The sequence below is a fragment of the Rosa rugosa genome, chromosome 3 (genome assembly GCF_958449725.1).
Source record: "Rosa rugosa chromosome 3, drRosRugo1.1, whole genome shotgun sequence".
NCBI lineage: Eukaryota > Viridiplantae > Streptophyta > Magnoliopsida > Rosales > Rosaceae > Rosa > Rosa rugosa.
In genome coordinates this window covers 26,258,769-26,274,284 of record NC_084822.1, presented here as the reverse complement: position 1 = coordinate 26,274,284, position 15,516 = coordinate 26,258,769, and the positions used below count along the sequence as shown (strand labels likewise).

The window sequence follows — 15,516 nt, the reverse complement described above, 5'->3', positions numbered from 1 at the left end:
TTTAGTTAGATTATTTGAATTTGATCGATAAGTTTCCCTGTCAATATGTTCATTTTGAGGCACATGAGAAGATTATAATTTCCATTTCCAGTTCAATACACAATCCAATCCATCAGAATAACAAAGGAGTAGCATATGTCAGCGTAGTTGTTTATTTCCTGTGATCTTTGTAAAACACAAAGCTTGACATGCAGGTGAAAACCTCGTGTTTAGTCACCGGAAGTAAAATGGATTCAAAATTCTTGTGTAAGATTTTTTTTTTTTTTTTTAATTATTATTATTTTTTTTTTTAAAGAAAAGAAGAAAATTCATTAATTGAAGAGATTACTATGTTGGGGATGACATTGTAAATCCCAACAATTCCAACTAGAGAAGAGAACCTATTCATACTTCTAATATAGAATCAGTGATTACAAATACCAAGAGACTTGCAAACAACCCACCATTCCAGGTAGGCCTCATCATTTAGCCCTTCGGCCCTAAGTCCGCCCGGCCCTTGCATTAGGGCGGGCCGGTCCTACCCTTTCTCAAATAGGGTAGGGTAAGGGTCATGCAAATGAAGCTCGGCCCTACCCTACGGCCCGGCCCGTTTGAGCCCGTTAGGGCCAAGCCCGGTCCGGCACTTTAAGCCCGCCCAATTAAGCCCTAATAATTTTCTATTTTTTAAATATGTTTCTCTTTAGTCTATAACATACAACTTATCTCTTTTTTGTAATTGATTTCCTAAGCTTTATTTTCTTTAATTTTTGTTTCCTTTGTTAAACAACAATTAATTTTGGGAGATTTAGAGAGATAGTTAATTGAATATAACCATCTTAACTAATATTTATAAATGTTATAACTTATAAGTTAATTCCAATATATATATTAAATATATTAAATATGATCAACAAAAAACAATGAGTCTTGTATTACCTATATAACCATTGAGCCACATTTTGAGATAAAAAATAAAAATAATATATTTCTTTTTGTTAGAAAATTTCAAGAAGAGTACATGAAGTATCGCCCATTCTAACCTTTCGTGAATCAAGTTTTGTTAAAATCAAAACGGTACATCAAGTTCAAATTTCTACTTAATTTGTGTACATGCCGTTACCTTTTCTGTTAGTCAATGTGATTTTGGTCAAATTTGTAAGGGTAAATTCGTCTCTTCACGGATTGATAAAAAAAATATATATTAGAGGATCATCTCCCACATCGATTACCATCACTTCGAGACCCTAAATATTACCATCACTTCGAGACCCTAAATCGAAGAGTAAACCCAATTGTGCTACCTGATTTGGATCTTCGCCCTTTTAAGGTTGCGGCAAGCGGGGATGTCGACGGCGTGGTGGACAATGTTGTAGATGGTACTGGAGGTGGTGGGGACGACGGCGGCTTTGACGGGCTTCTGGGTTGTTGTGGTGGACCTATTCCAGAGACAATAGGTCTGGTTCTGCCAGATGTTAAGGACGGCAGGTGACGCCTTGGAGATAAGAGGCAAAGCTGCTACATGGGTTGGCGAAGGTGGATTTAGTCCAGTTTTGTAACGCACTGGTTCGGGTCTTGGAGGGATTGGCTCATGAGGGTTAGAAATTGGGTTATGTTTCTTAATTTATTTCTCTCTACCTTTCCGTGCTTTCTTGAATCGGGTTTTTGTGGGAAGATGAAGCAGAGAAGAAGAAAAAGGTACCCAAATGGTACCTTGTGAAATTGGTGTTGTTTTGGTTCTGGGGTGAGTGTTTTCTTTAATCTGGATTTTGTGGGAAGATGAAGTTGTTCATCATCGACCTGGGAGATGGGTTTGTGGGTTAGAGGGTCAATTCCTATCTTGGAAAGCTTCTTTTTCAGCTTGGTATTCCAGTAGTTCTTCACATCATTATATGTTCTTCCTGGTAGTTGCTTTGCAATCAGAGACCACCTGCACTACCATCATAAGAGGTATTTGGGATTTTGTGTGTGTGTGTGAGAGAGAGAGAGAGAGAGGACACTGTAGCACCTTAGATCTTGCATTCCAGCTCCATTCAATTGGGTCCGCCGAGAATTTGAGTATGAATGTCTTTATTGAACCCATGACCAATTGAGATCGAGTCTCAAATTGTCATCACCTATTCTCCAAAACCAAAATTACTTGACTAAAAAAAATTGCCAAGATTCATCCCTGATGCATATATACATCACATAACTCACAAGATTATTAGGTCTTTAGGCCAGGCTACATATGTCCCGATTGCATCACGAACAGTCAAGATCTCATCTTTGATTGGAAATGGAAGCAAAGCTTCATCCACTATTGAGCGTACAATCGATACACGAATATTTCCCTCACCCAATGGGATACCATGAATAAGCTGGCTATTGCACTCCCCATTTCCTTCTATAATTGTTGCAACTGCTACAACATTATCAATAGAACCTGAAGCCAATTCATACTCTTTCCCAATTTGCTGTGCCTAAAAATGATTAAAGATGTCAATGTGAGACGCTATAAGATTTCCAGTGATTGATATTAGATTTTAAAAAATAACATGCATGGCAGCAAAACACATTATTAACCTCAAACAATATAATCATTTAAATGTAGAACAAGTTTAGGATTACCTGACATTCACCCTTTTGGATATCCAAATCTACAACCATTGGTACATTCTCCCCATCCTTCTCAGTAGCACCCAAGTTGAGTCCATTAATATGAATCACATCTTTCACATTATCCGTAAGATGCTCTAAATCCAAAGACTTTTTGACATTGCTATTGATCAAGTTTTCTGCACACTTGACACCCTTCTCTAGCAAATTTGAACAACTTCCTTGGCCAGAACCAACTTGTTTGTCAACCGTGGAAACTTTGGGGGAGTCATTTGTCATAGCCTTCCCATCAACATTTGTCATATATTATTTACATCGCTAGCATTTTCTAAAGCAAACTTAAGAAATTCCTCAACACCTAGCTCATATGTCTTTGATCTTCTATCAGCATGCATCCAAGACTTATCCATCTTTAAAAAAAAAATTAAAAAAAAACAAAAAAAAAAACAAACAAACTTAAGTTCAAGCAACATGGAAAAACATTCTAGAATGTATCAACACAATATAGCTTGTTTAAAAGAAGAAGGAAAAAACCCACAAAACAGATGAAGCCAATTCAATTCACATTTAAAAACATATAAGCATGTTTCCATATTCCGCAAAAACACAGAGACCTTGCATTAGCAGAATAAAACATACTCTCTTAATGTCCAAGTGTAAACTATTCATATACTTAGGATAAATGGTCATTATTGCAGGGCATATATACATCACATAACTCACAACCACAAACAGCAAACTACAAGGCATGAAGCCTATTAACACCAATATGTTCAAAGAAGAAATTAAGACACATACCTTCTAAGTATGTTTTCATATTCCAGAAAAACATAAAGAACTTGCATTAATTAGTAGAATAAAACATATTCTCTCCCACTGTCCAATTGTAAACCATTTATAGAATTAACATCCCTAGGCATTAATGTGTGGCATATATACATCACATAACTCAAAAGCACAACCAGCAAACCACAAGGCATATATACATCACATAACTCACAACCACAAGCAGCAAACTACAAGGCATGAGTCCAATTTATAAGGTCATGTTCAAAGAAGAAACAAGGAGACATACCTTAAGGAAAGCAAGCTTAATTTAGCCCACCAACACCAGCTGACCTTCTTCTACACTAATATCTTTATATATCGACCAACGTTCCCTATCAAGAGCAATAGATGAACTATTAAAAAACAACTCTAGCATGAGTGGGATATGAGAATATTAAAATCTCATGCCAAATGTAATATACACAATCAGAGACACAACAACAGGTATTTATTTAATTTTTTGGTTTTTTTTTTTGGCAAAACTACTTGGCTGCAATATGAACACCAGTCTAAAAGCAAACTTGCAGTTTCAATTTGCTATAGAAAAGACCAAATTAAACTTTATAACCAATACATCACATATCATCCTTAACATACTACACCCAACAGACCAAGTGTAAATTCTAGGTCCCAAAACATTTTCAGCAGATCAGAAAGCATGAGACTAAAAGCACGACCAACTCTTAACCTCAAGTTTCTCCTCCTTGATCAAACATCAGGAACAAAGCTTGAAACTTTTCCAATCAATCACCTAAATCCCAAATCCGAAGACAACCAAAAGCTCTAAAACGTAAAAACCCCTAACAATTCAAAACCAACAACAACTGAAAACGCAACTAACAAAAACAAAAGTAGAAGAAAATGGCCAAATAAAACCTGCGATCCTCACTCTTGCCAAACCCACCAAAACCACAAATCAGAACACCACAGTCCCTTCTATTGCATATAACACAAAGGTTAATCTAACTAGGAACTTTTGGTTAATCTAACCAAAGCCACAAATCAGACCACCAAAGCCAATTTATGCATCAAACCACACAAAGTTATAATCTTTCTAACTACCCACATCTCAGAATTAACTCAAACAGAGACTGCAATGCTCAAAATCAAATAAACAAACTCATAATTAGATTAGAACAACACCAAGTATCATACTTGCCCACAGTAATTTCTGGAGTTTACATCAGCTCCATTCTCCAAAAGCAATGAAATAATCTGAATCAAAGCCAGAAAATAACCAAAATCAGAAAAATCAAACGGTCATCAATTTCAAATGGGAAGCAAACCCAGAAAAAGAAAAAAAGAAAACCCAAAACGACCTCGTTGTGCCCTTTAGCTGCAGCAAAATGGAGAGGAGAGTTAAGCCCACCAAATTGCACTTAATCGTATCGTCGTCTCCAGAAGCAATGAACAGAACTGCAATTAGGTTTTCAATAACAATCAAAATCGCGAAACCCAATTGGAAATTTCAGAAATTGGATAATTAAAGCATTGAAATTGGACCTTGATTTGCGCCTTTGACAGCTTTCTTGAACTCCAGTTGCTCCTAGAGTCTTCTTCTCTCTGCTTTAATCGTTGCCTAAGTGGGTCTGCAATTAGTTTGCCGATCTGTTCCTTCTTCGTTTCTCTCCTTACTTCTACAAATTATATACTGGGCCTTGTTGTATCAGAGCTTGAAGTAAGAAAAACCCGCTGAGATCGAGTGAGAGCGAGGTGGAGAGCTACGGTCGGTGAGTTTGAGAGGGTCGGTGAGGTTGAGAGGGTGAGGGGGATTAAGGGTGAGAGCGATGGTCAGTCGGAGGGAGGCCGAGAGCAATTTGGGAGGGAGAGTCAACCCTAATTTTTAGCTAAGGGAGGGAACTCGGGTTTACTGCTAGGTTTTGGGTGTTTTGAGAGGGGGAAAAATAAATATAAATTAATTATTGTTTGTTTTCTTTTTCCGTTATTCAGACAACAGGTGTCCTTGTTAGTGTCGTCTGAAATCTCTCAAATTTACTAAATGATCATGTGTTGGATGAGTAGAGATGAGACGACCGATTTAAAAAATCTGTCGTCTGACTAACTCAGACGACAGCAAAAACTCATGTGTCGTGTGATGAGTGTCGTGTGATTAACTTATTCTTGTAGTGATAAGGTGAGAAAGGATTTGGAAATAACCAAATCCATTCTTGGAGACGTCATTGTTTGAAATTTTTTTTTTTAATGGTTTACTGGGTTTTGGTCATACAGTTCAAATTCATTTCGTTGTCAGGCCACCCAAAAAAAAAAGTTCATGTTATAGGTGAGTGAAATGAGAGAAAAAGTATTAATCTATGACTAATTTTTTTTTTTTATCATATAGCTCAGCTCAGTGAGATTTGAGAAGATAATTATCATCTTCTTTCTCCATATAAGTGAGCAGATGACAGAGAAGTGAGAAGATTAACGACAAGGAAGAGGAAGAAGAAGTTCCCATAGAGAGACGGAGAGAAAAAATAGTGAAAATACTAAATTACCCCTTCAAAAATAAATAATTGCATGACACTAACAGTGTTATTGACGGCATGTACCAAAATTAGATCGAAATTTTGAAAGTGATGTACCGTTTTGATTTTAACAAAAGTTAATTCACGAAATGTTAGAATGGGCCATAATTCATGTACTATTCATGAAATTTTCCCAACAAATTAAGGCCCTTTTAGGCCTATTTCGGCCCTATTTGGCCCTATTCGGAAGGCCTGCCCAACCCGGCCCTAGTGACTCGGGCCTTTCGGGCGGGTAAGAGTTAGCATATTTAAGCCCCGGCCCTACCCTACCTGCCCTAAATTTTTTTGACTTTGACTAGGCCCGGCCCGACCCTAAGCCCTAAAATTTAGGGTAGGGCAGCCCTAACCCGGCCCATGATGACCCCTAATTCCAGGAGTCTCGATACACTTTTACAGCCAACACCATATCTAAAACCGCCGGTATACGTGTAGAGGCGTCTCCCCATTACATTGACAACAAGAAAACATCGAATTTAAAAACCAACTAGTCCTTGGATATGACACCATAGGAATGGCACAACCACTAGACCAAAGTTGTTTAAGAATAGTTTGGCTATTCAGACTTCAAACTTAAAATTTTTTTTTTAAAAAAAAAGCATAAACAAATTGGCTGCAATTTATGTGTTGCAGAATCATTGACAGAGAAATCTTAGTTTCAATGGTGGCAAAATTGAAACCCACACAAATTCTAGCTCCCATTCCAAAGGGTATTAATGCAGTCATTTTATCCTTGGTAGCTTTAGCAACGCCTTCTGAGAATCGCTCCTGTTTTAGAAGTTTTGGGATGCAATGATGTATCGATATGTTAATATACCAGTTCGAAGAGGACCTTACAGTAGAATACCCTTCGGTGGTTTATCATTTGATTAGATGATAAACTGTTCGCTTTACATCTTTAAATCATCATGAAACGTAGTAGCATATTTACCCTCTACATGTCAGAGTTTAGATCAAATATAGAAGTCTTGGAGGACCAAATATAAATTATGAAGTAGAACGAAAAGGTAACAAGCTCGTGGAATATTGGAATTGCTTGCCCCCTCACTTCAATAAAGAATCCTGTTTAGTCTGTTTAATCACCTTTGTTTTGCATTATTATAAAGCAAGTACTTGCCTATTACCACCTCAACTCATCAACTGCCTCTTCCGAAATGGATGACTCTATCAACCATGGCCTAATTGATAGCAGTGAACATGGTGATGGTGATCATTACTTGTGCTTTAAAGATGATGACACTGATGAATCCCATTGTATGTATGTCATATTGAGTGGCACTGCACGTCTCAATGTTCTCTTACCTACAGCCACCATTATTTCTTTCACCATTTTTGCTCCTATCCTTACCAATGATGGCACATGCACCGACTTCAGCCGTTGGCTGATGGGTTTCTTCATTGCCCTTTCAACAGCCTCCTGCATTATTTTCACATTCACTGATAGCTTTATACTATGGAGTAGCCACATTTCGGGGAATTTGGACTTTCAATGGTGGCCGGAAGAGGCCTTGCGTTCCATCTGATTATAGGCTGAGATGGGCTGATCTCTTCCTTGCATCACTCTCTGGTTGCATTTCTAACATTTGCAGGTTCACATAATGATGTAGTGGGTTGTTATTATACAGCAATGCCTAAGAGGATGGTGCTCTGGTGGTTGGGTTTGTAGCATCTTTCTTCTTTGTGTTGTTTCCTTCCAAGAGAAGGGGAATTGGTTATCCTTTCTTGCTGATGAGAGATGCTTTGTACTGTAGACGTTCAAAGAGGCATATGTTCTTTTATTAGGGCAACTCCAACCTTGGGGTGCCAAACCTATTTTTGGGCCATTTTGAGACTTTGGATCTCCAACCTTGTGTTTTTGGGGGGTCTGGTCCTATAAATATAGGACTTGGACTCATTTCTAGTCTCATATTTGAGACTTTTCCAGGACCAGATCTGATCACTGTGCATGGGGGCCAGCCCACTTGCTGTGTCAGCCCAGCTGCCGAACCAACGCGCCAGAGGCAGAAATTGAAGGAAATGCGCGCCAAAGTAGCTGGGAAGAGAGAGCACGCGCGGAACCAAAGCTGGAGAGAGAAGATCGTCTGGTTTTTCGTCTGCAGACGTGGGCCCCGCGGCAATTGCTGTCCCCTGGTGACCGTTGGAACCCCCAACGGTCATGAAATGTATGGTCCAGATTGATACCTGATTAATATGGACGGTCCGATGTTGCCCTTTTTTTTTTTTTTTTTTTACTGAACGGATCTATTTTCGATCTGATGGCTCAGATTTGAGGGAAAAAAAACTCATCTACGGCTCTTATTAATTGAAGGGTTATTATATCCTTTTTGTTCCAAAAAAAATAAAAGAATTACCAGAAAATTAAGGGAAAAAAATCTACCCGTTGGAACAGTGAAGTGTAAGAAATTCTATAAATACCTACCCATTCTTTTCTATTTCCTCACACCAAATATCCTCCATCTCCTTCACAATTTTCCATTCATTAAACCCATCTTCTTGTTCTTAAATATATCTTCCTTTTTTCTTTTTTTTTGTCTTGGAAAAAATGGCTCCAAGAGGGGATTCTTGGAGGCACAATGAAGAAGTTATTCTTTGCCAAGCTTGGATCACCGTTGGGGGTGATGGTTGCGTCGGAAAAGATCAAAAGTCGGATTTATTGTGGAGTCGTGTGGCGGACGAGTACAATGCTCATAAACCGGCCGGTTGCATGGAGAGAACACATTCTAGTTGCCACTCTCGTTGGAAGAGAATAAGTCCGGCATGTATGAAGTGGCGCCAAGCTCTTAACAAGGTCGAACACTTTCAACGAAGAAGCGGCGAAAATATGGAGGACGAGGTAATTATATTGAAATATGTTCAATAATGATAATTTTTTTATTTCTCATGTATTTGTTAAAAGTAAAATGTTGTTATATAGTTTATTGATCGATTTATACGAAGGGTTTTTTTTTAAATATTTTATTTACTTAATATTAAATGTAGCTCATGAATGTTAAATCAACGTACTACGACTCGGAAGGTTGCGATTTTGTGTTTGAGCATTGTTGGCAATACTTGAAAAATACGGAAAAGTTTGGGAAAACGCCATCAATGGAAAACACCCACTTTAGTCCTAATCATGTCAACTTGGATAGCGATGAACCACCCACTACTGAGGATGAGCTTCCCTCATCAAGAAAGGCACGTCCTCAAGGACAGAAAGCTCAGAAGCTAGCTAAGAAAAAAAGCAATAAGCAGGATGCGGATGGCCTACGAGTTCAAATGCAGAAATGTTATGAACAAACCGAACGCGAGTACCAACAAAGGCAAAGACAGTTTGAGGAAGGTCAACTAATTGAGCAACGCGCTGAGGATGCTCGCACGATGCAGGGGGATCCATCAATTTTCACCCCAAGAAAGAGGAGTTATTGGGAGAGGAAGCAACAACAAATAATTGATAAGGAGGCCGAAACTTCAAGCATCCCGGAACAATCTCAATATCCTACACCCCCTGAAGGAGACAACACTGGATTGACCACTTATGATCCACTTGGCGAGACATCTTGGATGTAATTAATATTGTTAGTTGCTTTGAATGGTTTGTGTTTTAATTTATGATAATAAAAATTATTATGTTGAGTATATCATCTTCGTAAAAAAGCATTGAACTTTTATTTTCTTGATAAAGCAAACCACGCAAATAAAAAGCACACAACGGAAAGTAAAAGCAAACCACACAAAGTAGGCCATGACCACTTATCATGACAACATGGCCACTTATTGAAAGCACAAAACAAAACAAAAATGCTCATTGGTGGTTCTGATCAGCTTGTAACTTCATGGTCCATAGGTGATCGACTAGATCTTCTTGGAGGTTTTTATTCATCACTGGACATCTAACCTCCCTATAACGACGCAAGAATTGATTTAGTTGTTGCGGATTGCGATCAACATCGGTGTCCATTACTGGTCTCTTATATATCTCTGCTTTCCTTGGTCTGGTTGGGATATCATCCGGATCAAATGGCTGCGCTGCATCTTCATCATGCTCATCTTCAACAATCATATTGTGCAATATAATGCACGTCATCATGATGTATTGAAGGTTCTCCTTACTCCACCCACGAGCTGGTCCTCTTATGATTGCCCAACGAGCTTGGAGAATACCAAATGCTCTCTCCACATCTTTTCTGTATGCTTCCTGCATCCTTGTGAAATGTTGTGTCTGCGGCGACCTCGGGTTTCGGATTGCATGTACAAAGGACCCCCACTTAGGGTATATGTCATCAACTAGGTAATAACATTGACGATAATGCCTATTATGTACCTGGTAGTTCACTTCAGGGGTTTCACCGGTGCATACGTCATTAAACAACGGTGAACATCCAAGGACGTTAATATCATTCAGGGAACCTGGAAGTCCGAAGAAGGCATGCCAAATCCAAGTATCGTAGGAGGCCACCGCCTCTAAGATGATTGTGGGCTTCCCCTTGTAGCCAGTATACTGCCCTGCCCATCCGGTGGGACAATTTTTCCATTGCCAATGCATACAATCAAGGCTACCGATCATCCCCGGGAATCCCCGTTCTGCAGCTTTGTCAAGCAGCCGTCGCAAATCTGCCGGTGTTGGTCGGCGGAGGTACGTCTCATGGTACACATTCCAGATTGCTTTTGTGAAGTGCTCAAAAATCTCAATGGCAGTGGACTTCGCAATATCTAGGTAATCATCGCAGAAATCAGCTGTGATGCCATACGCGAGCATTCTCATGGCGCATGTCAGCTTTTGTTCAGTGGATAAGCTGAGTCTCCCACAAGCATCTCTTGTTTGAACAAAATATGGGTCGTAGTTGGCCACGTCGCGCATCATCTTGTCAAAGACCCAAGGTTGCATTCTATATCGCCTGCGAAAAATGTTTGGTTCATACCTGCACAGATCCGTGAAGTATTGAGCTTTGAGTCGAAGATCCATCAGCTCTCGATCCCTGGCCTTATAGGTACGACCTTCTGAAGAACCACCCCATTGTGAATCCTCATCTTCCAGAATTTGGATTTGCAAGGCAGCGGCAGACATCATCAAGTTTCGTCGACGGCTTCTCGTGACGGCCTCTTCTTGATCTTTCTGCAACCATTTCGTCAAACGATTCATTGCAGAAATGGTTTGACAAAATCAAAACGGAAAAGAAAGAAAGATTTGTGTGATTTGGATATGAGAAGTGTTTGTGAATTTGTGAGAGATGAGGATGATAATGACCCCATATTTATGGACGGATTGAGTTCATTTCATTAGATAAGATAAGACACGTGGCGGACAAAGACTCGACCGTAATTTGGACAGCCAATTAGAGATTGACACGTGGCGCTGATATCACATCGAATTTCGGCTGTTTGGCATATATGCCGACACAAAACATCAAAATATCTTCTAAATAGTTAGATTTTTTGTCGTATGTGCCGACACTTTTGTCGTATATGCCGACACAATAAAAAAATTTAAAACTTTTTTTAAATTCATTAAATAAATTATCATAATTTTTAAATATTATGATAAAATGTTAAATTATTTTTTTTACCTTATTTAATTAAATTAACATATTTTTAATATAATATTCATCAAAACTATACTCATATTATATTTTAGTCAAGAATAGTGAAAATAGCACCCCCCATGGTTGGAGATGAGAATTGAGTCCTATATAAATAGTGCAACAAGGGGGTGCTAAAAGAATAGCACCCCCAAATGAATCCCATGGTTGGAGTTGCCCTTACAGATGAGTTATGGCAGCTGTAAGTCTTTCATGCAAACCATCAGCCTCTTTGTTATGTACGATGAGAAAATTATACTTTTCCAGTCAGCGGAGACACAGAACTGGAAAATGCAGATGTATTGGGACTAGTGTGTATAACTTTATTTTCCTCCTTTTGGGCTGACAGATGTGACTTCAAAGATGGTTCAACAAGGATTTCACAAGGACTTCAAAAGGACAGTTTAGGAAGAGACAAGTCATAACTTTAACTAAATTTCTGAATTTTTCAATTGCTAAAAACTTTCAAGATAATGAAAAAAACTACAAATGATAAAATCGCTACATCGCTGAAACATCACTACAAATCTCTCAAATCGTAGCATCAAGCTGGAGCAATCATCCAAATGATAACCAAAAAGGATGGCAGCATCAGAGAGAGAAAGTAGTTTACAAAGCAGAATGACTAATGTGAATTATCATGTAATCAGATATCATTTTTGCAAAAAAATAGAAAAGGTGACCAAACCTATTGCAAGACAAGAAATACAGTAATGAATTAGTATAGCGTATAAGTCATGTACAATGACAACGGCGTGGAACTGATACACCAGCAGGTTTTCTCCTTTCACGAAGGATTGCTTCCTTAATCATTGGCAGCTTTTGGTAAACCTTTTTCCAGATGTGGTTCACTGCGCCATCGGGAGAAACTGGCCCGATGGCTCCAGGATGACCATTGTCATACTGAAACACAGGCTGTAGCTGAGCCATTTTCTGACGAAAGCTTTCCCTCTCCTCTTTTGAAAAGCTCTTAAGATGACCCACAAGCCAGTTTGGTCTCAATGCATCACTAACTGCAACGAAAACTGAAAATTCTGAATAATCAATCATTCCTTCAAAAGGAAGCTCTATGCTGTCGCTGATAATAACAGGTATACAAAGACTTTGAATGGCATCAAAAAGCCGGCATGAAGTGGGAGTGTCCCCAGCTGGGTGCAAGCAAAACTCTGATGTTCTCATCCCTTTTATTGATTGCTCCCTCCCAGTGGCATTAGGGAAGCCTTCCTCCATTACAACATTGGGCACATTAACCAACAAATCCCACAATTTTTCTCGAATTAAGCCTCCCTGTTATCACATGACTCAATTAATCAACAAGCATAGTGATACCATGGACCAATTTACGTTTCTGACACCCTGAAGTAGATAGCATATATAGTCATGGTACACCTTACATAAAGCATGTTAATCTTTAAGACACCAAGATACTTAAGATGAGATGTATGACAATTTCATAGGAAATACAATAAGCATGTGGGGTGCAAAATTAAGGGTGTATTAAAGCATGTTAATCTTTAGGACAGCAAGATAATTACGATGAGATGTATGACAATTTCATCGGAAATACAATAAGCATGTGGGGTTCAAAATCAAGGGTGTATTACAGAGAAGACAGTCTACAGCAAGGTTGTCTTATGTTCTAAACTGTGTTTACTAATGATCAAGGGGAAGGAAGTGCATTTTACCAACTGATGAGTAGCACGTAGTCAAAATAAAATGATAATGATGTTATGAAATGAAAGATGCAAAAGCACAATGCACAGCCAGTCTACAAGTACAATTCAATTCTCATACTGACCCGGTGCCTATGTTTAGCTCCTTTGAAATAAAGTAGAGTCTGACGCTTCTTGTTTTCTGATAATTGCAATCTAGGAAGTAGATGGGTGTATGGCACAATTACATCTTTGAGTATTGAAACTTGTGTCTGCTGAATCACGTCTGATGAATTGTCATTTGACAACTTGGATTCAAGCCTGTACCACCCACCAAAATCTACAACTAGAAGGACTGCCGGGGCTAGCTCTGCTCTGACATGCCACATTGCGACTGGGTCTGCCAAAAATGCTTCAAGTTTTAACATAACCTGACAACCCAGAGACTAAATCATAAGCTGCTATTTATATACTATGCATTTTTCATACACATAAGTTCTATCATTCTTCTCCTAGGAAACCATCACTGTAACATGATACATGACAATGAATATATATGGCATTATCTGTCATCACAGTAGCTTGCAAATGTTACTCTGCGTGACCAAATATGGAACTGGAGGAAAGAGTAACTATTCACCTTAAATTTGTACATATAATACTACATAGTGTGTCTGGTTGCACATGTAGTAGATAGACAGTGTTTCATAGAAGTCTTATATATGTACCAGAGGGAGGTGAAACAGAGCCCATTCAAACGGGTTCCAATTCTGAGGGATTATGTTGACATACTAGTTGTAAATTCGAGAACAAGGCTATTAGAAAATCATTTGTAGCAATTCACATCATAACCAAAAATACCAGATGCACAGACGCAAATCCAATACAAATAAAAAATAAAAGCAAGATGCATACCAGTGAGCACAAACACATGGTCTCTTCCACCTGACCTCTTCCAAGCCTCAGTGTTCTTCACCAAGTCGACCACTTGCCTCTGCCTCTCATAGTCTTCATTCCCAACCTTCTTCTTAAACGCTCCTTTAGCATTAGCCAGCTGCATCTCGGCGCTCAAAGTAGCGAAAAAGGGTACAAACACGACGTCAGCTTGGGCGGCATCGAAAACCCGTCTGGCAAACGACCCAGTTCTCTGATGCGGAGGGGTCATCAGGTCCCCCAAGATCCAGTACTCGGCGCTGTATTGCTTAATCAATGGATTCTCAGGATAGGACGGAAATTCAAGGTTTCTGGGCAGATGGGTCTTTTGGAAATCGTGGTCAGCGTCGCTAGCGAGGCGGGAATCGGGCCCGGAAGCCCAGTACTTGTGGAGGAGGCCGTAGTTGAGGGATCTCGGGAGGTCTGCGACGTAGACTTTGATGGAATTATGTTGGGAAGAGACGGATGAGGAATAAGGAGAAGGAGGAGGTGGGGGATTGTAGAGGAAGAAGAGAGAGAGAGAGAGAGCGCAGAGGAGAGTGAATGCGAAGAAGAGAGCGGGAACGGAGCACAGTGTTATCGATGTGGTCTTCAGTGCCATGGTGCTTGCTTTGTTTCTCTTATCGATACACGGTGGTGACACCGCTCTCTACATATTAGCCAACATATGATGCCATGGAAAAACCAAGAGAGTAAAGAGCGGCGGTGGATTGTGGAATTGATTATTTCTTATAAAAACGATAAATAATAGTTGGTTATTATTATGTGAGTATCTTTTTTATTGTTGTTTTTATTATAACGAGGTGGATTCATGTGAGATTAAAGTCAGATTAACACCGTGGTGCCAGAGGAGAACCTTCTAGCTCCCACCTCCCCTAGAAGGTTCTACACCGTGTATTGGAAACAATTTCCTTCTTTCCCTCGCCCAAATGGGCCTTTGTTTTTTGTTTCCCACTGGATCTGCTCTCTACAACTTTGGGTCTATCTGTTGAGTTTTCGGTTTCTCTTTCTTCTTTAATTTGCATGGTTACTGTTGTTAACCTTTAGTCTTCTGAGCAATCAATTATCTTGGTCGGATCGAAAGCTGTGTCATTGTGTAAAGTGGACTTTTTCAGTGTTACCTTAGTAATTTGATTCTGAACCTAGCCGTTATTTTGTTCTATTGGAAATTTGTAATATCGCAAAATGGTGGAGTTGGGATTTCTAAGCAGGTAGGGAAAATTTCGGAAATTTTCTCTAATGACAATTTGAAAACATATTGTAATTGTGAAGCACAATAAAAAATGCTAATCAACTTGGCCTGTTACAATTGTGAAGCACAATAAAAAGTGTTTATCAACTTGGCTAGTTCCGTTTTCAGAGACAGTCTAGGCATCTTTGTGCATCTAGTTTTTGCATTATGTCTGGTCTTGTCGACTTAATTCTCAGTGGATCTAATTCTACACCAGT

General features: G+C 39.2%; 3 protein-coding genes, 1 long non-coding RNA gene and 1 pseudogene across 4 annotated transcripts; 1 reads left to right on the top strand and 4 right to left on the bottom strand.

Moving 5' to 3' along the window:
- Window positions 1–1,998: 1,998 nt before the first annotated feature.
- On the bottom strand, window positions 1,999–3,326 carry LOC133735656 (uncharacterized). The gene is made up of 2 exons (XM_062163055.1): window positions 2,587–3,326; window positions 1,999–2,438 (listed from the first exon to the last, which is right to left on the bottom strand). Exons 1-2 carry the CDS (start codon window positions 2,875–2,877, stop codon window positions 2,172–2,174), a joined length of 558 nt encoding a protein of 185 aa, XP_062019039.1. The 5' UTR covers window positions 2,878–3,326; the 3' UTR covers window positions 1,999–2,171.
- A 132-nt stretch (window positions 3,327–3,458) lies between these two features.
- Window positions 3,459–5,371, bottom strand: LOC133735187 (uncharacterized). Its single transcript, XR_009858826.1, has 4 exons — window positions 4,906–5,371; window positions 4,722–4,818; window positions 4,558–4,617; window positions 3,459–3,734 (listed from the first exon to the last, which is right to left on the bottom strand). It is a non-coding gene; the product is annotated as an uncharacterized LOC133735187 (long non-coding RNA).
- Window positions 5,372–7,069: 1,698 nt separating this feature from the next.
- Window positions 7,070–7,706, top strand: LOC133737485 (protein DMP7-like; annotated as a pseudogene).
- Window positions 7,707–9,708: 2,002 nt separating this feature from the next.
- On the bottom strand, window positions 9,709–11,046 carry LOC133737484 (uncharacterized). Its single transcript, XM_062165024.1, has one exon. It carries the CDS (start codon window positions 11,044–11,046, stop codon window positions 9,709–9,711), a length of 1,338 nt encoding a protein of 445 aa, XP_062021008.1.
- Window positions 11,047–11,904: 858 nt separating this feature from the next.
- On the bottom strand, window positions 11,905–14,808 carry LOC133738968 (probable arabinosyltransferase ARAD1). Its single transcript, XM_062166671.1, has 3 exons — window positions 14,050–14,808; window positions 13,281–13,534; window positions 11,905–12,769 (listed from the first exon to the last, which is right to left on the bottom strand). The coding sequence occupies exons 1-3, from the start codon at window positions 14,666–14,668 to the stop codon at window positions 12,218–12,220; spliced, it is 1,425 nt and encodes a 474-aa protein (XP_062022655.1). The 5' UTR covers window positions 14,669–14,808; the 3' UTR covers window positions 11,905–12,217.
- Window positions 14,809–15,516: the final 708 nt, after the last annotated feature.